The sequence below is a fragment of the Anastrepha ludens genome, chromosome 2, assembly GCF_028408465.1.
Source record: "Anastrepha ludens isolate Willacy chromosome 2, idAnaLude1.1, whole genome shotgun sequence".
In the NCBI taxonomy this organism is placed as follows: domain Eukaryota; kingdom Metazoa; phylum Arthropoda; class Insecta; order Diptera; family Tephritidae; genus Anastrepha; species Anastrepha ludens.
Genome location: NC_071498.1, coordinates 59,330,401 through 59,356,584, shown reverse-complemented (window position 1 = coordinate 59,356,584; position 26,184 = coordinate 59,330,401). Strand labels below are relative to the sequence as shown.

The 26,184-nt window shown below is 34.3% G+C and overlaps 1 protein-coding gene across 5 annotated transcripts; it reads left to right on the top strand.

The window, feature by feature from the left end:
* Positions 1 to 2,024: 2,024 nt before the first annotated feature.
* Positions 2,025 to 23,573, top strand: LOC128871584 (transmembrane protein 135). Of its 5 annotated transcripts, none has more exons than XM_054113446.1 (6): positions 2,025 to 2,104; positions 13,392 to 13,604; positions 13,701 to 14,534; positions 17,098 to 17,238; positions 21,487 to 21,653; positions 23,046 to 23,573. In XM_054113446.1, the coding sequence occupies exons 2-6, from the start codon at positions 13,452 to 13,454 to the stop codon at positions 23,179 to 23,181; spliced, it is 1,431 nt and encodes a 476-aa protein (XP_053969421.1). In that variant the 5' UTR covers positions 2,025 to 2,104; positions 13,392 to 13,451; the 3' UTR covers positions 23,182 to 23,573. The 5 variants fall into 5 exon arrangements, with proteins under 5 accessions (XP_053969421.1, XP_053969419.1, XP_053969418.1 ...); XM_054113444.1 differs by having other exon boundaries at positions 2,057 to 2,186; XM_054113443.1 differs by having other exon boundaries at positions 2,057 to 2,323.
* Positions 23,574 to 26,184: the final 2,611 nt, after the last annotated feature.

The following is a 26,184-nucleotide window of genomic DNA, read 5'->3' as shown; positions in this document are numbered from 1 at the left end:
ATGAATTCAAAGTGGAGGATTTTATGGAAGTCAATAGAAACTGTTCCGAATACTGCATACGGTTTTTTTACAGCTATTTGTATACTACATAAGACTGTAATGGATTCGGAAGACGTTAAAGTCCACAATGCAGAAGGAGAGAAATTTATTAATAGTGTAAAACAGAGTAGAATAGGAAGTTCAAAGAAAATGGATAGACTAGTTAAAAACACTTTTGGCAGTTATGTTCGTCAAAATAGAAATATGAATAACAAAGAATTACATGAAATATAAACAATTCACTACAGCTTCACTTTTCGCCTTTTTTTGAATTGACGTCTTTGAAAACAGTACCGCCCACTTTCAAGCTAACCGCTTGCGCAACGTCTTCATCTTCGTATTCGGTTTCGTTTCTACTCCATCTACAATCTAACTGTCTGAAGCATTTTAACGACATCGTATTCTTAAACAGTTGTATCGAAAGTGGGTTGTCATCCTACCAGGCCACATGCAACCCATGATTATTTGCAACTCAAATAATATTTTCATTTCGGAATTTAGAGCTGTTTTAAAACCCGGTACTTTATCTTAGACTTCGCGTAAGTTTGCTTAGAATGTCATTATATCAAAAAGATCTTTAGGAAAAAATTGATCAGAGTATTGGTACAGCTACAAAAGATGTAAATCTTGTTGAAAATCTGGTTGGAAGTGAAAACCAGATCCTTCAAATTTTGTTTGCTTTTTCGTCAATACAAATGTTTGATCAGATAACATCGTCTTCAACTATTTCATCAAAATTTTCCACGTTTAGTGAGCGCACGTTTTCTAATAAAACCATATTAGTAATGTAATAAATTTGTAATATTGTAATAAATTATTATAAATTATCTAATTGATCAAGAATTTACAAGTTTCAAAGCTCCTGTGGTCACGGTAAAATCCTGGCTGGCATTTCAGAGCTTCCCGGACTGGTGGAATATGCACTCTCGCTTACACTTGCCATTACAATGTTCACGACCCTCCTACCATCAAGGTAAGAGTAGGAACGGGACGATGCCAGAGAGGGTGAGTCCATCCATGTATACACAGATGACTCAAAGCTCGAAGGCAGAGTGGGCGGCGGCGAATATTCCGAATATCTAAGGATTTCTTTGCGTTTTCGGCCCCCCGACTACTGTAGTGTCTTTCAGGCTGAACTGATGGCAATAATGAAAGCCGTGACACTGGTACAGTGGGATGCGTTGCCTGGAGATGATATCTACATTTACACTAAAAGCCTGGCGATGATAAAATCCCTCACAAAGCAGTCGACAACCTCAAAAGTAGCCATGAAATTCCGCACATTTCTAAGCGAGATGACTGAGTAATTTCTCCTAAAGGTAGCATGGGTTCCTGGCCATTGCGACATTGAGGATAACTGCAGAGCCAATAAACAAGCGAGTCTCGGCACCAAATTGACCGATGTGTACATAAACAATCTTTGAATAAATCGTAAGAGCAGTGCTTTTATGATAGTTTCAAAAACAGTTTTCAGGTTTTATGTTTACAAAATCATTATCAAAACTACTTTTTTCTGAACCGTTTTTCGTTGTAGCCCTTTTGTGTGGGTGTGTGGTCAATTGCCTGATGTTATTTTCCACTATTAACGGCATACCTTCCTCTTTGTAATGAAATAAACATCCGATCATATATATTAGAAAATAGAATTTTTCTTTGAATATCAAAATAACACATCTTATTGGAGAACCCTTTAGAACACGATGTACAAAAGATGAAAATCTCACAACATAGAGCGAAAGCGGACTGTCGAGAAGAATGGAGACGTATTGTAGAGCAGGCAATGGTCCACCCCGGACTGTAACGCCAAGATGAATTTCCATTTCAAAAGACGTTAGTGGGCTTGGAAAGCATTTCCTGCAACAGCTATGTGGTAAAACATAGCGCTATCTAGCGGTGGTTAGCTAGGCACTATTACTTCGTACGCACACTACTATTGCGCGTTTGCTAGTAGTAGAAGAAGAAGCATAAACAACACAGCCAAATGTCAAAAACAGCTGCCACAAGTACTTTGTTTTATTTCTATCAGACAAATGCTAATACAATTTGTTGATTCCCGTTGGCTTGTGTGCGTAGTTTGTCGAATTGATTATACGTAAATTAACTTAAAATTAACAATTTCTGGTTGATGTGCGAGAAAAGTGCGCTGGGTAAAAAATGCGCAAGCAATTAATTTGAAACGGTTGTGCTTTTAATTATTTGTGTAGAACAAAGGCTGTGTTTAATCTTGTGTGCGCGGTGGCCTGTAATAGAGCTGGCCAACCCCGCAAACAACAACAAGGGAAAAGTTAGTGTACACGAGCAACATTTCTTATTTGCATATTTTAGAGTAATTTAATCAAGTGCAATTTGTAGTTCACCTAACCTTTGCGTAGAAAACTGTATAAAAAGTGATAGTGTGACGCTAGATTTTGTAATTCTAATGTGATTGCAAAACAAAGAGCTGGTAATTAAATCAAACAGTCATCCAACATTCCAGCGGCAGTGTTGGGTACAACGGCACTTGCAACCACATACTTCGCAAGTGCATATTGCGCTGCGTGGCCTATGAGAAAATAAGCACCTCCGCGTGTGCTCCATCGCCCGCAGCTGTTTTGGGTGATCGGTGTAGCGGGAAAATACCCATTTGGTCCCCCGCCTCTTTTAAAAAAAGGGGTATAAGGGGGGGTAGAGGGGTGTATCCCCATCTTAAAACTGAAAACAGAACCTACCGGAGGCTTATAGTTTTTAAGTTATTTGAGTTTAAAAATTCTAAAATTGACCAAGAATCCTCCTATTTTGGTTACTACAACCAGCCGAAGTGCTGCCAGACATCGTATAAATAAACAATTTTAGAAGATAATAAATGAATAGAAATACAAAATTTTACAAATTATTTCTATATTATATACGTCTATTCATATATATATATATATATATATATATATAGGTATATTTATGGATATATGTATATATTTATATACATATATATATTAATGCTTGATTTTCAGTAAAGTATGTTTGATTGTATGCATTTTGAATATATGATATATATATATGATATATATATTTTTAATTCCAAATTTTCACTATATTATGAATATATGATATATATATATACATATATATATTTAAAAAAAAAGAAAAAAAAGCGCCGCAGGCGAAAATTTGGAATAAAAAATCGCGCGATTTTTAATTCCAAATTTTCACTATATTATACATATATATATTTAAAAAAAAGAGAAAAAAAGCGCCCCAGGCGAAAATTTGGAATAAAAAATCGCGCGATTTTTAATTCCAAATTTTCACTATATTATGAATATATGATATATATATATACATATATATATTTAAAAAAAAAAGAAAAAAAAAGCGCCGCAGCCGAAAATTTGGAACAAAAAATCGTCTATGCTGTCCACAGTATTTTTGCGTAAAACTTTCTTCTGCGTAGGCGGCCTTCGGCCGCGCTTCAAAAAAATAACCCTCATCAGTCCAACTCCGGCTAGGCAATCCACAGTATTTTTGCGTAGTACTCCTTTTCGCGTAGGAATTTTACGTGAAGCTGAACTGTATTTCGAAAATCACATCGATATTGTATTTATATATATTTATGAACTCAATATATACACCTTAGAGGTTGTAAACCCCCATTCCCTCATTATTCTAACAAAAAAGAGTGTGTGGAAATTATGTTCCTATGTTGCTTCGTTTTCAATCGCATTCTATTTTTTTATTATTTTTTGCTTCTGGCAGCACTCCATTCAGCCATACTTTTCAGTTATTGTAAATTTAGCTGGCGCGTCAAGTGTTTGCAAGTTATAAATGCAATTTAAATTGTTAATTTATGGTATATATCAATAAAAAGAGTTAAAAACGTGTGTGTATGTTAATGTAGTTTGAATATTTATTAAAATAAATGTGATAAGTGCACTTATTGTATCAAAATTTGGTGAAGGTAAAAGACAAACTTTATCAACAAATAACGTAAAAACTATTATTAACAGGATAGTGTTGGTGCTAGTTTTAGCAAAATAAGCACGAAATGAACATCTCCTGTGAATTTCATTGAAAAATTCGTAATATTTCTCTCAAAACAAGTGAGGGGAGAACACATGGAGTCGGAGCCTAATATAGTTTCAATATTTATTAAAATAAATGTGATAAATGCACTTATTCTATCAAAATTTGGTGAAGGTAAAAGACAAATTTTATCAACAAATAACTTAAAAACTATTATTAACAGAATAGTGTTGGTGCTAGTTTTAGCAAAATAAGCACGAAATGAACATCTCCTGTGAATTTCATTGGAAAATTCGTAATATTTCTCTCAAAACAAGTGAGGGGATACTGCATGGAGTCGGAGCCGATGGGATAAATCCTGATTGCTTAGGTATAAATCCCCGACGTTCCGTTAATTTAGAACTCTACTGCCTTGGTAAATGATTGATCGTTTGACTTATTTGGATAGCAATACCATTACTTCATAAATATACTATAGTTACTAGTATTAACCAATTGAAACTGTGCGTTCCAAAAAGAGTTGGTGTAAAGGGGCATGTAAAGATATCACGAGGACTTTCTCTGCTTACCTGTTAACACTCTCGTTAAATGTCGTACAAGTACGTAACAAACAATGGCTAATCCGTCAAGTCCAAAGATTGCTAAATGTATTCCTAAACTGTCAGTGAGTGCACTGAACAGTTTTCGAAAATACCTGGCAGCGGTTAAGATACCCAACGAAATCATACCCAGTAAATATTGTTGTTGTCGTTGGTGTTGTAGCATGTGTAGAGGTAGTAAGTATCATGCGGGTTACCTTCGCATGCCGTACATGTGTTTTGCATGTGATGTTGGTATTATAAAAGCAGGCACAATGGATCGGTAACGGTTTAAGTGAGTTGGTTTAAAAAGTGACTGCCACTTCCGCCTATGCATAAATTACTCGCTATGCAAATGATGTTCAGGTTACATGAAAGAACATTTTGTTATTCTTTGCTGTGATTAGCGAAACCCTCGAGCTAGTTGTAAAAATCGTAACGCAGCATTGGAAATCAAATAAATGTGTACTAGTGTGGAAGTTTCAAAATAAATTTCAAATACTGATGACCGTTTCAGTCCTTCTAGCAGTGAAAAGTTATCAATATCTTATGACTAACTGTGTAAAAAGCTGATCGCTGTTAAAAAAGAATGTGGTTATTGCGCGATGTAATTGAGTGGACAGCGTCAAGTGCTATATGGTGATGCTGTACTCATTACGAAAACTTGTTCCAATGTGATGCTAGGGTTAGGGCCTTCGCACACAGGTCGTATCGTCATCGGCAGTACATGATTTTTTAAAGTAGCGACGATGATGATAAGCTGCTACAACAATAACAGCATATGCTTGCTTGTCCGCACACAATGCAACTAGTACGAGCTGTCAATATGTCTAGCGATTAAGAGGAATTTATTTTATTATATTATCAGCTCAATCGGAGGAGAAATAAAAGTAAAAGGAGGTCCTGGGTGCATGCGTACATTAGGAAAAACTCAAACAGCAGATTACTCATTGCCACGAAATTTCACACATTTTGGATAAGATGTCTAAAAATGTTTTTAAGGCCCTTGTAGAGATTGTGAAGCCGGATATTCAAATTTAAGATTTTGGTGTGGTGGACGCAGTAAAAGAAGATGTGAATATTTCACCTCTACTCCTTAGGAAAAGCAGTGTCTAAACTTTATCAAAAGTTATATCTCACCTCTTTAACTCCTTTATTATAGAACACGGGCAATTTTTTTTTTCTTTTTTAACATTAACATATGTAGATAATAGTTCTGTTCATGAAGCAAATAGTTTCTAACAATTGTTACAAATTATCACGTTTTGGTGTTCATGTACCCAAAAAAACCTGCAAAGTAGGGAGAAGTGAGAGAGCAAAATGGCATTTCATTTTGAGGGGAAGTTGCAAGTTTTTACTGGATAAAATTTACTTCTAAGTATTTGCAGTGAGAAAAACAGCTTCACGCAAAATAAAAATGAACGCGAATTAAAATTTGAGGATGTCAATTGCTAATGGAATGTTCTTCATCTGAAGCGATGATGAAATGGAACAAATGGAGCATTGTGGACAAAATGTAATCAAGTAATCGTTATTTAGCATTTTATTTACTTTATTTTTTTTTTTATTTATTACGAGGTAGCTCAATTGAAAAAAAGTTTTAATTTTTGGATTTCTACTGCCAACAATTTAATCAGCTGTTCGTCAAACTTACAAATTGTTACTGGTTTTGCGTTCATGTACTTTTTTTTGATATTTTTCTCTTAGAGAGAATTTTCGGAAATTAAGTTAATTAATTAAGTATAATTTTTACATGAACAGACCTAATTATTAACACAATTTTTGTAAATTACAAAATTGTTGAGGAAAGTTCATAGAAAAATTCTTAATTGCAAACAAAAATGTTTTAGTTAAAGGATCTAAAGATTATTTCGAACTACAAGCGTACAGGATATTTGACGACTCTCCGATAAGCGTCATGCTGCATACTTCTTTCAATGAGACCAGGTAACTGACGGTCCATGTGCGATTCGCCATTTTAAAACATGTGTGCAACAACAAAGCGTATGCCTCGCGTGCATTTTGTCGCATACGCTACGATGACGATACGACCCGTGTGCAACAACCCTTAGACGGTATAACAAATCGGGAGACTTAATGTGTATTAACTAATAGAGATAACGGGTTATCTAACGAGAACACGCGGGGCTTGGTGGCTTTCCAAAATTTCAGTAGTGAAGCCCAGTACCAAGGGACATTATTCCGACAGCTTTTTTTAAAAGCTTATGAGCCTGCTGCCATAGCAATAATTTCGAAAAATATACGTGATAACTCTAAAAACACATTCTAAACATTTTAGTGATTTCGCTGCAATATTGTATAACAACATAGAATTGAAAATGTTCACCAAATAATCAGTCTACCCTAAAATCTAATTTTTGGCAGACGAAACGCAAAAGTATAATCACTTATTAATGTAGTATTTCTATAATTGCCATCTCGCCACCGACTTCCTGTGACTTGTAAAAAACGCAAATCATTAAGTGGAGTCATACGACTTAAAAGTTATGAGCCGGACATTTTCTCATTAGAATATTATACTTGTATGTATGTGTACATACATATTTACCGTGTTTTAAACATCTCAAGTAATTATTCTCTAACTCTATGTGAGTTACACTTCTTTTAAAATAATTCTGTGTAAGCGTACATAAAATGACCCTCGTTAAGAAATAACTAAAAAAAACATTGAATAATTAAAAATTTTACTCATTAACTTCGCACTGCTGGGAGCAGCACTCTAATCGGACATGTAAGAAGACAATAAAAACAGTAGTTACGAAATGCTTATCGCCATACGTTTGACCATAGTCAACAAAACAAACAACGGAAGAGCTGAAAAAAGTATTATACATACATAAATATGTACGATATGTACGATGAAAATTGTTCAGTCTTTGTAATGAATTTACTATTAAAAAAAATTTACTGACACAAACATATATACGTACATACATATGTGTATTTGCTCTTCGATAAAAAAAAGCAAAGCGTTTAGTCCAGATAAAAATAATAGGCCCGTAAAATATGTGTTTAAATTATATACCCAAGGCACATTCAACAAGGTATAATTGACAACCCAGTCGCACTCTCTCATATCCATTGTAGAGATCCATAAGTAAAAACACACCCAGCTGGTTGTCAAAAAATATCAGCAGCTGAGGTCACCTGATTCCGAAACGCTCTTTTACGTTACATGGTTGCATAAAGATGATTAAATTTCATAGAAAATCGTATCAAGAAGTCAAAAAATTACGTAAAAACGCAGATATTTTTCAATAAAAGCATTATATAAGTATTATATATAGCTAAGAAATATAGGTGTTACAAATATTTGTTATTGAAAATTTTCGAAGCCACAAGTTCAATTTTTTTTTTTGTCGATATTCTATCGTTTTTAATGTTATAGGCATTGGCACATGGCATAGCAACCCTGCCAATTTGCTCAAAGAAAAGGTCCCAGCACTCACACCATCACACACTTATGTAACTGCCTGTCAAACCCACACCAAGGTTGCCTGTCGAAAAATAGGAAAAAGAAGAGTATTTTACTTGTATTTTTATACAATTCTCATACCTGACTATTACTCGTAAGTCAAAAAGAGTAAACAAACAAATTAACCCTTTATGATGCATATTCCATTTTTGCTAAGGTTGTGGTCACTGAAGCTTACATTTTTTGTTACATTTTGTTGCAAAATTTTGATGGAAAATATTGAAACTTTTGTTGTAATATAAACTATATTTATATGAAAAAATAGTGGTGTGCTTTTAATTTTGCAACGGGGTGTAATGAGAAGTAAACGTAGAGGTACAAATTAAAAGTGGTTAGGGCAAGTATATTCTTACATTTGTTGCAAACAACAGTTATGTAAAGCAACTTATTCAACCCTAGTACGCAAGTGCGTATGGGTATAAAATAATGACTAAAATGCTTAATACGTAATAATTGCTTTGTTGTTATTATCGCCGTACAGCATAAAACGTTTTAAATGGGCAGAGTCGTTTTCGCTGATTACTTGATTTTATTGAAATCATTGCATTCGAACTAAGTATAACTTTTTTACACTCATAAATGACGAACTTTGTACTGATCAGATGTTCCAGCGGCATTTAGAATGATATTTCGAACGAACTATGAATGGGACTCGCATAGTTTAACATTAATGCAAGGGCAATTACAAAGGAAACTGCATGTGAGAAGTTTCGAATATACTTTGTGTCTCCTCAAAAAGTCTGCTTTCATAGAGCAATCAACAAGGAGATGCTCGCGATGGGGACTTTATTGAAGGAATCGGGCACTACTCAACATATATAAGGCTATTGTCGACTGGCTTGTAATGAACTAAGGATGCCGCTCTAGTGTAGAACATGGGCATCACGTGTTGGGAGAATCTCCTGCATGATAAAGCAATGCGCTCTATTGCTACTAGGTTTATTCTACTAAAATTTTAGGGTCAAGCATAGCGGGAACAGTCGGGTACATCAGGGTTTTCATTAACAAATCTCACGAGAGCCGTTTTTGCAGTGCTGACACGTGAAGCGCTATGAAGTATTTCCTGGAAAGGCCTGACAAGATGGTACGAAAATTCGTTCCTGAACAGAAAAGGAGTGAGCTACGAGCGCTGACTTATTACTTTGTCACCACAAGCATCATCAGAAAACCACTCTTGGGAGGAATATTTATGTTGTTGCAACAACAACTACATCCACTGTGCACATCTGGTTTGAAGGATAAAGATAATACAGAGCATTTTAGCCGTCTTTCGCCATATATAAATGTTGTTGTAGTTGTTGAGGTGTTTAAGTATTTATACTAAATAGTATTAATTAGCGACTAGCGCCGTTTTATTACCACTGTTCTCGTATGATGTCCTTAGTCAGATCCATTTCGTGAGATCCAGATATAACAGCAAATTTTGTATCTCTATGTCTGCGATTTCATTAATTTGTTGTAGGAAAGGTTTACCGAATGAGCGAGGTCTTGTTCTGGCTAAACCCAGGACATTCGAATAAATAGTGGAAAAGACTTTCTCACCCTCCGCTTGACAGTTTCTGCAGATAGAATTGAAAGGAAGATTGAGTCTGGCTGCATGATCCCCTTAGATCGTACATTTTTGGGTCGGATGTATTGGGAATGCATGGCCTACATTCTCTTTCCTTCGATAAACAGCTAACATTCTTAAAAAAATCTGGGATGTTTGCAGAGAAGCAATGAATTTCCAACCCGACCTAGGACCAAATTGTTCTTGCTAAATTCTTTTAGTCAAAGTTCTATGACTCCCTCCGCTTTCCTCTGATTTGCTTGAAATTTTGACACAAAATTACGGAAGCGTTAACCTTTCTAAAGCCTCACTAGTACCAAGAAATTATTGCTAAGTTCCCCCTCATTTTCTAGCCCCTTAAATCGTTTGGCCAGCGAACATAGTTGTTCCATGACTAGGAGCGATCTTGATTTCTTAATAGTCTGAGCACTTCTGGCACGGCACATCACAGTTTCCAGATACGGTGCATTAGACGGCTTATAACGTATTATGTTATGTAAAATTTATTTTATATCATTTTCTCCCATGTTCTAATACGTTTTGCTCTGTTATACGAGTATTATGTTATTTTGACTTATGTTATACTAGATTACGCTATGAAGTATTATGTTGAGTTAGCTTTATTTTATATTGTTTGCTTCTATGTTTCTCTACGTTATCTTCTGTTATATTATTTTAGATTATGTTTTATTAGTTTACGTATGACGTAAAATTTATTTTATATAATTTTCTTCCATATTCTACCGCATTGTGTTATGTTATGTTAGTTTATGTTATAATGTATTATGTTATGTAAAATTTATTTTATTTCATATTCTTCCATGTTCTACATTGTTATGTTAAGCTATGTTAGATTATGTTATTTTAGTTTACGTTATAACATATTATGTTATATTAATTTTATTTTCTATTTTTTTCTATATTCCACTGCGTTATGTTTTGTTATGTTGTATTAATTTGGATTGTGTCATGTTAATTTATGTTGGACGTGTAATGTTGTGTTATCTTTATTCTGATTTCTTTGTTTGGAATTTGGTTTCCAATTTTATTTTATTTCACGCCACTCTATTTTATTGCATTTACTCTGACCTCCTCGTATCAACTCCTATCTTTACGTTGTTGTAAATTATATTTAAGCATATGCGTGCATTGTACATCCATACATGAATATCAGCATTAAATATAACATTTTTCTGCTTATCACCACAAATACTCGTATCTCTGAAAATCTCTCAAATTGCCACTTCTCTAATCCACACGCCACCATAGATTGACGATTCGTTTAACAATTATCATATATTCGTGTCAATAAAATTTTCGTTTTTCGATTAAGGCTTATCGGTTTATTCGTTTGTTACTGCTGGTTTAGTGGCTGTGAGATTGTGATACATTTGAGTTTAACAGTGCGCACAACGCCCAACAATAAACCTTTCACAGAAAGAGTTACAAAGTTCGGTGCACTAATCCAAAGGTAGCCACACCAAATCCCAGTCCAGTTGTATTTATTTGTTTCTATATTTAAAATAGTGACTTAAACATAATTAAAGCAGAGGAAGAGATATAAAAACAGTGATAAAAGGGTGATAGAGCTGCGCAATCCTATCGTAAAACTGAAAACCGCATCCTCCAGGGATTTACAAGTTTTGTGTAGTTTAGCGGAAACTTAGTGCTGCCAGACACCTGAAATGAACGAAGTTCGTATGCAGATTGCCTTGGAGTTTAGCGAGAAGGGTGTTTGAAAATCCGCGATATTTTTGCGTATAACTCTTTTCATAAAAATGATCCCCATAAATTAAAACGCCAAATGTGTGTGTGTAGAATGGAGCCACGAAACCCCCCATCCCCATCATTAGCACTGCACAGAAATATTTCTTTTTAGTTCATGTTTTTATTTCCAATTACACACGTCTGGCAACACATTATTGTTGACAGTTGCAAAGGGTAGTTATTTTCGTTTGAAATTGTAAAGTGATGGTATTCATAAAAGCATTTGCATTTTATTTTCATTGAAAATGCGTAAAAACGAATGTGTGACTCCATATTTTATGAACTGAAGTGAAGTTTTGAAAAATGTGAAAAAATAAATTAAAATTGCTGAAGTCTTTTTAAAGGCAAATAAACTGCAAAACTTTTAATTCTGGAAGCTTGGGAGTTATAAAGGTGTTCAGGAACCCCTCCCTAACATTTCCACCACGTTTCACTAACTAATATAAATCATTATACAAGGTGAAGTCCAAAATAAACAAGACAAGAGCTAAAATAGAAACGATAACTTCGACTTTATTTATTCAAAATACTTCGCTCTGCAAATGCAATTTTCCGAATAGGTAGAAGTCACAGGGAGACATATTCAGCGAATACGGTGAGTGATTATAGTTAAATACGATTTCTAGTCAAAAAATCACTCACAAGAGTGGATCGATGAGATGCTACATTATCATTCAATAAGCGCTAGCTTCCTCCTTTCGCCAAGATAGAAAATTGCATTGGCGGTTTGGCCTGTTGGCACGAACTCCTTGTGGACAATTCCCTTCGAATCGTAAAAACAAATGAGCACCGACTTGATTTTTGACTTCTCCGAACGCGATTTTTTGGGTGGTGACTCGTCTGGGGCCTTCGATTCGGTACTTTGACACTTAGTTTCAGGTTGATGTTAGAAACACCACTTTTGGTCACCAGTTATAATGTTGTAAAGGAAGTTCTCGTCTTTTCTTTCCTCTTTAATGAGGTCTTTCGAATTTTAAATTCTGAGCAATTTTTGGTCCTCAGTTAACTTGTGCCGAATGAAACGTGCACAGATCTTTCGAAAGCCCAAATGATCAGTTGAAATGCGTTAAATCGATGTTTTGGAAATATTCAATTCCGATTCCATACATTCCAGCGATGATTTCGATTTATTTTTGATAAATTTACCAACAATTTCGATGGAGTTTTCGGTGATTACTGATTTTGGGCGGCCCATATGTTCATTGTCATTTATGTCCTCACAACCATCTCTGAAACGTGTAAACCACTCATGAACTCTGGCACGAAGTAGACAATCATCGCCATAAACTTTTTTCATCAACTCAAATGTTTCGGTAAACAAAATTTGATATTAGCTCTTTGTTCGAAACTCATTTTTGTACCGATGACACAAACATACTGACACTTTAGACGCAATAACTTCGCTTCCGCTGAACCGAATGTCACCAACCTTTCACGAGAATTCAGCCGGGGATGTAACTTCCAACGCACTAACTTATTAAAAAGATGGCACCATCATAAACATTTTTACGATGCCAATCTTGTTTATTTTGTACTTCACCTTGTACTTTATCTAACCCTAATTATATTCTCAAGGTCAGTAATTATAAACTCGTTTAGTAATCAACATATAAAAATGCATCACTTGATGAATTCGCTACAGAAAATTAGCGAAATAAAAATTCCAATTTCTTTACAAGTATTTAAAATCGTTTGAAATGAGCATCGAAAACTTCCATTCAAGTTTGAAATTTCATCTCAATAGCTAAGTAACCGTCTGCCGCTGAGCTTTGCTCCTCAATTGCGCTCGTACTTACTACATGAACTCGAAATCATTAGGCCTATTGAGTGATAAGTGCTTTTGATGTGTGCGGCTCTCACCTCTGCTCGTTATCACGATTGTATGCGAGATGAACTTGTGAAATGCTTTCTGACCCCTTTACTTCGTTTTTTTTTTTAAATACAAAAATGACCTTTCTTATTTCAGTTTGGATTTGTTAAGTGACCTCAACTCGCACCTGCGCTCGCTTTGCGGCAACTAGTAAACATGACGAACGCCTTAAGCCGCTTCCTGCTGCCAGTCCACTGCACCTGCAAAGACTTCAACCATCCATGGACAGATAGTTGCTCAAATGCAGCGGCAGGCATATTGCTTTCCTCGATACCCTATAGCTTACGTATCTACACAATGGTCTATGCGGTAAGCTGTTGCAACAACAAAAATCGCTCAAAGTTCTCCCAATTTACGATTTTTATAATTTTGATTTTCTTATTTCTTGGTTTGTTTCTTTTGCAGCTTTCACTGATTATGCGCCATCGGGTACCACGCCTTGCCGATCTTAAACGCACTTTTCTCGGTATCTTGCAATCGTCCGCCTTCCTCGTCTCCAATAGCTACACATTTATTATGATCAATTGCTTGTTGCGTAAACTTCTCGGCCACTACATTTGTGCTACCGTTGCTTTCGTACCCTGTTTTTTCTCCAGCTTCGCATCGATACTCGTTGAACGGCCTGCACGTCGGCCGCTGCTCACACTCTACGTGGCTAATTTGGCGACGGAAACGCTATGGAATATGGCTGAGGTGCGGGGCTACGTGCGCTCCATACCTCAAGGGCAGACTTTAATCTTTGGTCTTAGCATATCAGCCTTATTGTATCTCTACCGTTTGGGTCTTCACAAAACTGCTTGCAAAGATTCGTTATTCAATGTGTTGCGTTTCTTTGTGGATAAAAGGGAGGAGGGGCCAATTGCAATAAAGGCGACAACATCAGCGGCGGGAGCGGGCTCCCCGTTGGGTGATGCAGCAGCGCCGTCCTCAAATGCTCAAAATTCACGAGCGCCACTTGACTTCCGGAGCATAAATGTGCTTGTTCAAATCTATAGTCGGTTCTTGGATGCGGTAAAAAGTAGACACCCCTCATGTCCACATCGTGATAATTGTTGGCATTATGCTTTAATGGGTGGTCTTAAACCCTTCGTCGGGGGTGTCGGTATACAGGTAGCATTAAGGCTGATAATGAATTTAAAGAAAATTGTGCAATTTAAGTTGGATGTGTGGAAGACTATATTCAAAAAGGACACTCTAAATTTGGGAATATTCCTGGGATGTTTTTCCTTTGTGTATAAGGTAAGTACTAGTAGAGAGTTGGTGATGCATTATACGAATATAAATACAAATGAGTACACGAATAATATGGTAATTTCACTACGAATAGGGCGTCGAATACTAATACGAGTGATGAGAATACGAATACTAAAATGAATACAAATACAAATACGAATATGAACCGGAACGCCAGTCCGAATATGGAAACGAATATTAATATAAATATAAAAGTCGAACTCCGTATCACAATTTCGAGCTGTAAGGAATTTTTAGACTGAGTTTAATCCTGTAACCCTGTTTTTGAACTTACATAGTTTCGTTAAAAAGCTAAAAACTAGCACTGAAAACGCAGTCCTAACTTGGCGTTTACATGGAACAGTTTTGCAAAGACGATAGCAATACATTCACACTTGCTTACTATTACATTCCCAATTCTCTCATTGTCTTCGTCACTGTCTATGATTATTCGGGTCCAGTAAATTTGGCAAATTATTTGACGTAACTGGCCAATTCAGCGACGTTTCGTTATAAGTCAGAGTAAGAAATTTGTACGAAACGGCACTAAATGCTGTTCTTTAAAAGTGAATTGTCTTTATAAGTGTCCAGACGCATAAGTTACTGAGACAATTGTATTTTGTATATCCAAATCCAATTGTCTTCAGATGGTAAAACCTGTTTCAAAGCTCTGTCTCATTAAGCGAGGTGTAAATCTTTCAACAAAAGCTGTTTTGATTTTAAGCTTAAAACCACCATGCAAAGAATATAAAGGTGGCGTCAATCGCAAACCGCTACTTTTTTTCGGAGATTTGCTCCATCTCCGGTCTGTAACGTCAGCACAGAAAATACACAAAACTTCAACTAGCAAAAAAATAAAAATTAAGTACCGGTATTAAATTGCGAGAAGGCGCATAAATATAAAGACTCCAAATGCAGTTTCCTTCCTTGCATTCGATCGCGATATATTCTATCACTCTTGGCTTTCACCTTATTTTCGCTTATCCTTCCTCTTCTTTTCGTTTGTTTATTTTCTGCGTTGGCTTCACAGACCGGGGATGGAGCAATCTTGTGTTCTGTCGTTGACCAAAAACGAAAAGTGTTTTTTTTTGTTTTTTTTTTCTTGGTTTTTTTTTTTTTTTATTTCAGCTCACGCTGAAACTTTGCTGAGGTATCATGACTTACATACACTCGGCTCGAGTTAAAATCATATAATAGATGCGAGGGGAGCAAAGAATTTTATACACAAACTTCGACGAGGAAATCTAGATAAATTAGAAATATGTAAAGCTATTTATTAATTCATCAAAAAAGAGAAAAAAATCTGTAACATTTTTTATTAGAAACTCGGCCAGAAATTCGTTATCTTTCTTTTTGGAACTCCATTCATCTACGTTGGAACTCATTTATATTACTTATTAAAAAAATAAATAATTGACCCCTACAATTCTGTTAAGTGTTTGGCCGAGCTTTTTTGTTGTTGTTGTTGTATCAGCATAAACGTTCCTCTCACATATACAGAGGATGCTGCTGAAGAGATAGTTTTTAGCCGGATATAAATTCGGGTCGTTTCGCTTACGTAGAACCGACTGCCGAGCTCCTCCTACTATTTGTTGTCTGCGTCTTGATATTGTTCCATAAATGGAGGGACCTGCAGTTCTAGACCGACTCCGAACGGCAGGAGCTTTTCCATGGTAGAATTACACTCGGAGGTTTGTCATTGTCGACCGAGGAGCGACCACTATTAGAAAAAACTTTCTTTTGTTTGATGTTCTTGCACGGAGACTCGAACCTACGCACTCCGGAAGCGCGTTCACGCACTAACCCATTCGGCTACGGCGGCCGCTTCTCGTCGTTACTAATTTTATTCGGCATAACTTTTAACGAAGGCAATAAGACTATGCCAATTTTTTGTCTATAATTTTGAAATGTAATTGTAAAATAACAAATAACCATAGTGGAGAGCTAGACTTGAAGAACAAAGAATAAATATGTTTCAACCTTAAATTTGAACTCCAGTTCCCTTCAATACGATCGTCTTAATATTAGACACACGAAACAATATTAGACATATGAGACAATGAAACGGAGTCGAAGCAGAAACATGAACTCAGTGGCTTGAGCCGTACTCTCCCGTTTCAACTCGGAACTCATGCTAATTTTTTCAAATGAATTCGGTAACCTTTGATAATTTTAAAACTCAAATTGCTAGAAAAAACTTTAAACGGAGGAAATAGTTTTTATTTAATGAATATCCCTTTAATAAATTTAATTTATTTCAATTAATTTCATATTTTAGTGATATTTTTTTATATGTTTATTTTTTATAATTTTTTCCATTTTTTTTTTTTTTGTATATTTTGTTGTATTTTTTATTTTTTATATTTTGTTTCTTTTTCTTTTGTTTAAGTTGTTTTATTCTTTTTCCCATTTCTGTTTCATATGTTAATTTTTTTCTTTTTTATTTATATATTTTTTTGTATTTTTTTATTTTTATTTAATTTTTATATTTTTTGCTTTTTCCTTTTTTAAGTATATTTCATTCTTTTCCCCATTAATATATTCTATATGTATTTACTTCTTCCTTCAGGGCGTTTCCTGCACACTGCGACACAGCTTTGAACACGATGATGCACGCTTTGCAATACCAGCGGGGCTACTCGCCAGTGTAGCCTTTACTACGTACCCCGATGTGACAGTGGCGCTCTATGTGATGTGGAAAGCGCTGCAGGTATGTAATTATACTAATGACTATAAAGTTATAAACATTTTCGGAGAAATAAAACACTGATTCTGAAATCTATTTTTATGCACCCTCTTGTGCAGTAGGGTAGTACGATACTTTGTTAATTTTCATTATGTTTCATTTTATTTTTATTCCATTCGACTTTATTAACCGACTTATACACTATACACAAACTAAAATATGTTAATTTTTTTCTTTTTTGTTTTGATAAATTTTTTATTTTATTGTGTTTCGTTTATTTTGCATTTGAATTTATTCTACTTAATTAATGTTTTTCATTTCTTCAAGTTGTTATATTTTATGTTTTCTTTTGTTTTGCTAAATTTGATCAATTATATTTTGTTTTATTAATTTTACTTAAATAATTTTATTTTATACATTTCGGTTTCTTTGCATAATTTCTCCTTTCTTCATTTGTTTTTTAGTTTTCTGTTCTTTTACTTCTTAATTATTACTTATACATTAAATTTATTTTTAATTTTTTTATTTTACTATATTTAGTTTAATTTAAATTTATTGTATTTCATTTATTTTATTGCATTTGATTTACCTCAAATTGTTTTGACTTATTTTATTTTCCTTATATTTGTTTTTTTCTGTTATATTTTCTTTTTTTCTGCTAATTTATTTTATTTTATACCTTTTTTTTTGGTATTTTTTTCTTTTTAATTTAATTTTATGCAATTTCACTTTGTGTTATCACTACATATTATAAAACAAAGTCGCTTTTTCTGTCCCTATGCCCCCTTGAATGCTTAAATCTTTAAAACTACGCAACGGATTTTGATGCGGTTTTTTTTAAAGATAGATTGATTGAAGAGGAAGGTTTATATCAATATAATGTGAAAAAATATATAAAGGGGGAGTGGCAATCGGTCAAAATGTGGCAAAAAAACATACATTTTTTGTTTTCACGGCCATAAATCATAAACGAATCAACCAATTAAAATGAAACTTTCTTGAAGTTTAACTTTGAAATACTTACTTTCGTTCTGCATCAAAAAAATAATTGATTTATTTGTTATTTAACCAAAATTGTTTAAACAAAAGCAGCTCTTTTCCCAAAAAAAGCTGTTTGTGTGTTTGTTCGCTGTCAACCGAATAAAGCAACAGGCGTTAAGCGACAATCTCACCACACCTCATTAATGTTGAATTACATCGTATGGTGACGTATGTATGTATGTATTTACGAATCGCCCGCATTATTTCATTTCGGACGTAATTATAATTATACTAGCAAACCCGGCCCCCTTCGCTGGGCACACTAAAATAGAATAGATATGGTTTAGAACAGAAAATATATGATTTTCATATTATTTATTTCTTTATTCTTTATTCAAGCGCTTTGGCATAAACAATATTTTTTGTTTTTCTATTTGTTTTTGAGTAAATATAAAATATAAATTGAAAATCAGGAAAAAAGAAGATTGTTTTTAAATGTCAAATCAACGCATATGAATAACTAAGAAACAATCGTCTTTTTTCCTGATCATCCATGAATTTATCGTTTCAATTTACATGTTTTATTAAGCATTGGAGCTTTTTTAACCATTATTCATTTATATTTTTCAAAAAAAAAAAAACGAAAAAAATTTTTTTTTCCACGAACACATAATTTCAATCGGATTTCACATTAAATTCTCAAATTTCGTAAGAAATTATTCACTGTTCCAAAATCCACTCCAAAAAAATTCACAAACAATTTTTACATGTTGCACTTACGTTTTTTCCTTATGGCATCCAACCCATTTTCAATACTTACTTAACAATGTGCGTATGTTTGGTTTAATTCGGTGCAAAGACACGGCGGGTCCACGTTTTGGCATATATTTCGAGACCCTAGTCATAAATAGGTATGAAAATTACCCCGTATTAAAGCACTTATCAACAGCTTTCATTTGATACCCATATTGTACATACACAACCAAAGGTTACCCGGGTCCACGTTTTGACCTATATCTCGAGACCCCAGTCACGGAGCGGCATGAAAAATACTCTGTACTAAAGCATTCACCAACAGCTTTAATTTGATAACCATATTGTACAAACACATTCTAGGGTCCACGTTTTGGTCTCTATCTCGAGACCCCATTCACGGAGCGGCATGAAAAATACTCTGGACTAAAGCATTCACCAACAGCTTCCATTTGATACCCATATTGTACATACACATCCGAAGGTTACCCGGGTCCACGTTTTGACCTATATCTCGAGCCCTATTTCCAAAATAGAATATAATCCATGTTACTCGTGGATGATGTAGCTTTCGAATTGTGAAAGAATTTTTAAAATCGGTCCAGTAGTTTTTGAGCCTATTCATTACAACCAAACAAACAAACAAAGTTTTCCTCTTTATAATATTAGTATAGATGTACATACAATTTTACAGTTTACAACAATTCTGTTCTCAGGAGATTTCCGTCAAATCCTACCAGTTGTGACTCGAGGAACGAAATAAATGCTTCGCTAAAAAGATCCCACCTTTGGTCGCATGTCAATAAATTAGAGCTTAAAACAAATATGAGGGTTTCGTCATCTTCACGTGAGAACAGGCTATTTCCAGAGATGCTGCTAAAAGTTGGCAATGGAGAATTAACACAAAGTGAGGGAAGGATTAACCTAGAAAACCTTTGTGTTTTGATAGACAACATCCAAGAGTTAGTCAACAATGTCTATCCTGACATTGATAACATAAGTTATAAGACAATATCTTGGTTTAGAGAAAGAGCTATTCTGTCACCAACTAACGAACAAGTAGATAAAGTAAATAACTTGATTATTTCAAAGATTGATGCGCCGACGAAAATATACTACTCAGTCGATACTGTTCTCGATTTGGAAGATGCTGTTCATTTTCCTACAGAATTTCTAAATTCTTTGAACCCGTCTGGACTCCCTCCTCACAAAATGGAGCTGAAAATAGGTTGTTCTGTTATTTTATTAGAAAACCTAAACCGCCTAAACTTTGCAATGGCACACGTTTGCTGGTAAAATCACTGAAAACTTTCATAATAGAGTGCACAATACACTGCACAGGATGTGGTACCGGAGAAGATGTATTGATTCCCCGAATCCCTCTGATACCATCGGATCTACCATTCCACTTTAAACGCTTACAATTTCCGGTAAAGACATCTTTTGCAATGACCATTAATAAATCTCAGGGTCAAACCTTCAACATTGCAGGCTTAGATTTGAACGTTGACTGTTTTTCACATGGCCAACTGTATGTCTTTCAAGAGTAACCTCTAGAGAAAACATGTTTGTATTGTCTAATGACAAGAACGCTATGAACGTTGTATATAAAGACATTCTGTAATATATTAATTGTTGTAAAAATAAAATAAATACATATGTAAAAATGCAAAAAGGAAATATGTAAAAGTGTAGGGTATGAATTTAGATATTCCAAAGATAGCAGGAAATCTTCATGCTATAAAGAAAGGGGAATTGTTTTACTCCAAATTTAACGCGTTCGGGCCACGGGCAGTAATGAATAAGCCAAAACTACTGAATCGATTTTAATCATTTTTTCAGTGAGTGACAGAGCGTATATATTTTATACCGTGCGAAGCCGGGCGGGTTGCTAGTACATATATATTTTCGTATTAATTTTAATTATTTTTTTGTTCGATTTATTCCATATTCAGTTCTATCGTTAAGTTTAAGTTAATTTTTTTTAATTTTCTATTATTTTACTTTTTCACTTTTTTGTTAATTTTTTAAATTAATTTTGTTAATTTTTTTTTTAATTTTATTTGGTTTATTTCATTTTTGATTTAGACCTTCTTTATTTTTAATTTCATTTAATTTATTATATTTCTTTATTTTATTGCATTGGAGTTTATTCTATTTCATATATTTTTTTTAAATTTGCTTCAAATTGTTTTGACTTATTTTATTTCCCTTGTATTTGTTTTTTTTTCGTTTATATTTTCATTTTGTTTTTTGTATTCTTTCTCCTTTTTTCAATCTAATTTTATGTGATTTTAAGTAACATTATATACATTTTTAAATATATTTAAATATCTCTTTTTTTGTCATATTAATTTTTTTATTTGTGTTTTTTTTATATTTATTTTTTGGGTAGTTTTATTTAATTTCATTTTATTATATGGTAAATTAAAATGGTTTTTCTTTTCACTTTCTGTTATTTTATTTTTTCGTCCAAAATCTTGTTAATATTTATTTTATAAGAATTATATATTCTTTTTATTTATCGATCTTCAATAGATCGGCTACAATTTGGGCATTCAGGAAGGTGTTTTGCCCCGTGTGCCGGGCTTTATGCTGTACTTGTATTCATTTTGCACGGCTCTACTCTTTCATGCAGGCATCCTCGAGCCAAAAACAATACGACCGAGCTACTTCAAGTTCCTCCAAGCGATTTCAGGAGATCGGTAAGTTTAAGTTAATTCCAAAAGGTACTGATAGTCTAACCAAGTAAATGGGAATTATTTATTTTGAAAACGGAAGTTATATGGTTGGGATGTTATTTCTTGATCGCAGATATATAACTTTTAGGGACTGAAAATCGAAGAACTAATAAATAAAATATACTAAAACTTGATTCGTGAATCTATGATGCGATAAGATGAAGCAAAGCGTGCCTTTCAACGTCTATATCTGGAAGCGTTCTCAGCCTCCAGAGCGAGTTTCTTTGGTATCATACATTGACGATTGCTCGATATTGGCGTCCGGCAGAGATATCGATGACTTCTGTTCAAAAGTGAAAGACAGATAAAAGAAACAGATTTTATCACTTGTTCACTGCAAGAAACCATCAACTTTTCCTCTCTAAATGCAAGGCGACGCTATTGACCACCTGGATGAAGGAGATCACTCTGGAACTAAAGGTCAAAGTCGATAACACACCAATACCGACTGTTAACAACCCCAAGTTACTGGGCTTCACATTTGATAGTTTGCTCTCCTTCTCGGCGTGAAATCGCTAACCGCTAGCGCTTGGGGCACAAATACATTTTGCTGGCAACATTTAAAGCAATTAGCCTGCTGGTTCTGAATTATGCAGCGCCCATATGATCGCCTGGTATTAGTGGCACTCAGCGCAAGAAACTGCATACCTTGCCCCAAATACAGGATTAAATTCACCTGCTGGATCAAACAGTGTCTAGAAAGGTCTTAAATGGAATTTATCTCAAGTCTCTTACCGCCTTCTTATACTTCCGCCTCTCGAATGCCGTCATCCAATCACCACCCATCTCAGACGAACAGCTTCAGCTGCCTTATCTTGGCACAATTTCGTTCAGGATTTTGTAGCAAGCTTAACTTCTACTTATCCCGAATTGATCCCGACCTACCCAACAGATTCTCGGCATGCGAAGGTCCTCCGGACGGCACTAACCATCAATTCACATGATCCCTTAAACCCTCTCACCTAGCATACCTCTGCCTTTGGAGTCACTCTTGGGGATTCACCGTGCCTGGAGGAATTGATAAATTTACTCAAAAACAACAACAAAGATAATATAAAAATATATACAATATAATATAATAAAATAATAATATAGGCTCCTTCGGCCAATTCTATAATATAAATTTCAGTAACTAATTTATAAATTTATGAATTGAAAAAAATTGATGTGGCCCTATTTAAAAATCGTCATTCTTGTTTATAAAGCTGTGAAAAATATTCGTAATAATAATTTTTGATCGATTTTCGGCACTGCTCAATCCGTTTCTGAAGTATAATTTTTGATTTTACTTTTGAACATATTTTCTTTTATGATTTCCCTCTTTTAATTTACATTTTCTTCAATTACTCCTTACAGACTTAACCGATTTAATGTTGAACCCTTCGACGTCTATGGCCAAAATGCCAGCCAACAAATGAAAGAAGTATCCAGGAAACTAAATATCATCAACCAAGCACCGCTGCCTAAATGCTCACTTGCCTCGTGGAAATAATACCAATAACACACACACAATGAAGCGATATCTATAAATACATACATACATACATATGTACATGCGTATAGAGAATAGCAGACTTACAAAAGGTTTAGAGAGTGGAAATCGAATGGCGAAGCCTTGTGGCAAACAAGCGATTGAAAATGAAATTGGTAGAGCAATGATATGTGAAAGAATACAATAAATATAGTTAGACAACACGAACAAGAGTGTGCAAAGGAATGTAAAATAGTGTAAAGATATTTTATTAGTTGAGAAGAACGAAATCGAGCAGTTGATAAATAAGAATTTTTAAAACGTATTAAATAAAAGAATGGATATTAGTAATAAAATTAGTTTTTGTAAATTGTGTGTATATGAATAGACTTAAGTGGTTTATTATTATTTTTTAACTTATTTTTATTTATTAAATTTTTTTTTTTTTTTTATTTTTTTTTTTTAATATTTTTTTATTTTTTTTATTTTTTTTTTTTAATATTTTTTAAATGAAAAAATTTTTTTTTTGTGTTTTTAAATTTTTTTTTTATTTAATTTGCTTAGTGGAACTACTGTTGGAACTAATACGTTGTGGGAGGCCGCCGTAGCCAAATAGGTTCTTGCGTCACAACCATTCGGTATTGTCCAGTGTAGGCACGAATCACTAAATTATAGAAAGCCTTTTTTCTAATAGCACTCGCTTCTCGCCAGAAAATAGCCAACCGCCGAGTATATTTCTGCCATGAAAAAGCTCCTCATAAAAACCTATTTGGCGTTCAGTGGCGGCATAAAACTGTAGATCTCTCCATTTGTGGAAAACCATCAAGACGCACACCGCAAATAGCAGAAGGAGCTCAACCAAAACACCCAAAAAGCTCCAATTATATGTATATAAATATCAAAATATATACTTAAATGTATAATATTTACATACCTATATGTAATAAGTTTGGTTATTATTATTATTATTTTTTTTTTTTTAATTTTTTGTTTACCGACACATCGAAAACTATACTATGCCTTTTTTTGTATAAAAACTATTTACCGTTAAACATCCATATGATCTGTGTATAGGCGCACATTTCTTTAATGCGGCGAACTAATGAATAGTAATGAAGTATTAAGTTTTAAAAAAGTCTTACAAAATTATGTTTTCATATGATTACTTTGAGAAACACACACGAGGTTGTGGTGGTCAGAATAGTATTTTTTTTATTAATTTCATTAAAATATAATACTAAATTATATATTATAATATATATTGTATAATATATTTTCATTTTTTTCTATTTAATTAAAAAAATATATTGTATAATTTTTAAAATTTTATTTTTTTGTACATGTTTTTATAAAAAAAAAATAAAAGAAAAAACAACTAATAAAAAAAGTTTGTAATTAAAAAAAATTCAGTAATTTTAATAATTATTTTTTTAATTTTAGAATTTTCTCTTTTTTTTTTTTAATTTTTTTTATAATACCATGTACAAAAACTCAATGTTTGGCATTATACTGGCGTTATTATTATATATATGTACACAACTGTTTTCTAAGGGTAGTTGAGTGATTATCTAAAATTAGGATTAACATTAGTTTATGTATTTCAAAACTCACAAAAAAAGCAGAGTTTAAATAAGATAAATGCAAAGATATATGTAAATATATGAACGTATAGTGATTATAAAAATTAAATAGGTTTTGCAAAATATAATAAAGAAAAAATGTACGTAAGACTAAAAAAGATTAAAATAAAAAAAATGTAAATTAAATAAAAAAAATTAAAATTACAAAAAAAAAAAATTAAGAAAAAATTAATAAAATTAAGCACGCAAATTTATTTATGAGTCATTATGTCCATTATTATTGTTGTTGTTGAAGTGACAGTTCGTGGTCGGATTTTAATCCGATTCGCTCAGGTAACGTAGAACCGGCTGTAGGGGTAATGTTGTCATTGTCGTTGTTGTGGCAGCATACACATTCCTCATGCAAGTACGGGAAATTCTGCTTTCGTGACAGTATTCTGCCGGATATAAATCCGGGTCGTCGAACTGACTGTCCTGAAAACGGTAGGCATAGCGCCCTATTGAATGGTGTAGGAGTATAGACGATGACAAGGATGATAAATTACAAGACTTGACGCCAACAAAGTAACATGGACGAAGGCTGCGTTGATTTCATTCCCATCAATGCCGTTGTCGGAGTACAACCACCACCCATTGCAAACGAAGAGCTTCAGCTGCCTCGTGAAACCCGCGTAACTTTGGACCTGCAATGGCGTATGTCTCAGAATGCTGGCCGAGAAATTAAGAGAAACTCGCTTGCGCTGGTATGGGCACGTTAAGACCGGATCAGAATGCAACAAAGAAATTGGTAACACAGCCGCTACCATCAATGGGAATTTGATCGAGCCTTTAAGTCAACGAAGAGACAACCCCGGACCGAGTAACCTGGATTTTGCATACGAGGAGGATCGACCCCAGGCGAGGTCGAAGAGAAAGAAGACCCCATCATACTTAATCTATGACCGGAATGTGAAGCCACCCCGCACAATACAAACCACCTATTCACATGCCCTCTTAAACCCATTCACCTAACACCCCTCTCCCTCTGGACCCAACTTGTCGAAATAGCTCGTTTCCTGGACCTGCCGTTAGATGAGCTTGACGATGACGATCGGCGACTACACCGCACAAGCAGGACCCAATGAACTGCTTGAACACCAACAACAACCAGTATACAGCGCACTTGGTTACTCAATCGTCGTAGACAAAATTGTCCTACTTTTTATTAGTTTAGGGCACATTACACTTTTACTCACACTCAAATTTCTGCTACATTCGATGTCCATCACCAGACAAGATCAATTAACATTTTTACATCCCAGAGTGGTACTAATTTATGCTAGATGGCCCCACATGCCGAGTTCTACCACCACATACCCAGTTGTTCCACCTCTTTTAAAGTAAGGCCAAATCTTATTAAGGTATCTTAATTGACACCGGGCTAACACTTTAATAGAAAGTCGAG

Coding starts and splice junctions, on each gene's coding strand:
- LOC128871584 (XM_054113446.1), top strand. CDS start 13,452: ATGACGAACGCCTTAAGCCGCTTCCTGCTGCCAGTCCACTGCACCTGC. Junction 14,535..17,097: donor GTTTTTCCTTTGTGTATAAG/GTAAGTACTAGT, acceptor TTCTTCCTTCAG/GGCGTTTCCTGCACACTGCG. Junction 21,654..23,045: donor CAAGCGATTTCAGGAGATCG/GTAAGTTTAAGT, acceptor TACTCCTTACAG/ACTTAACCGATTTAATGTTG.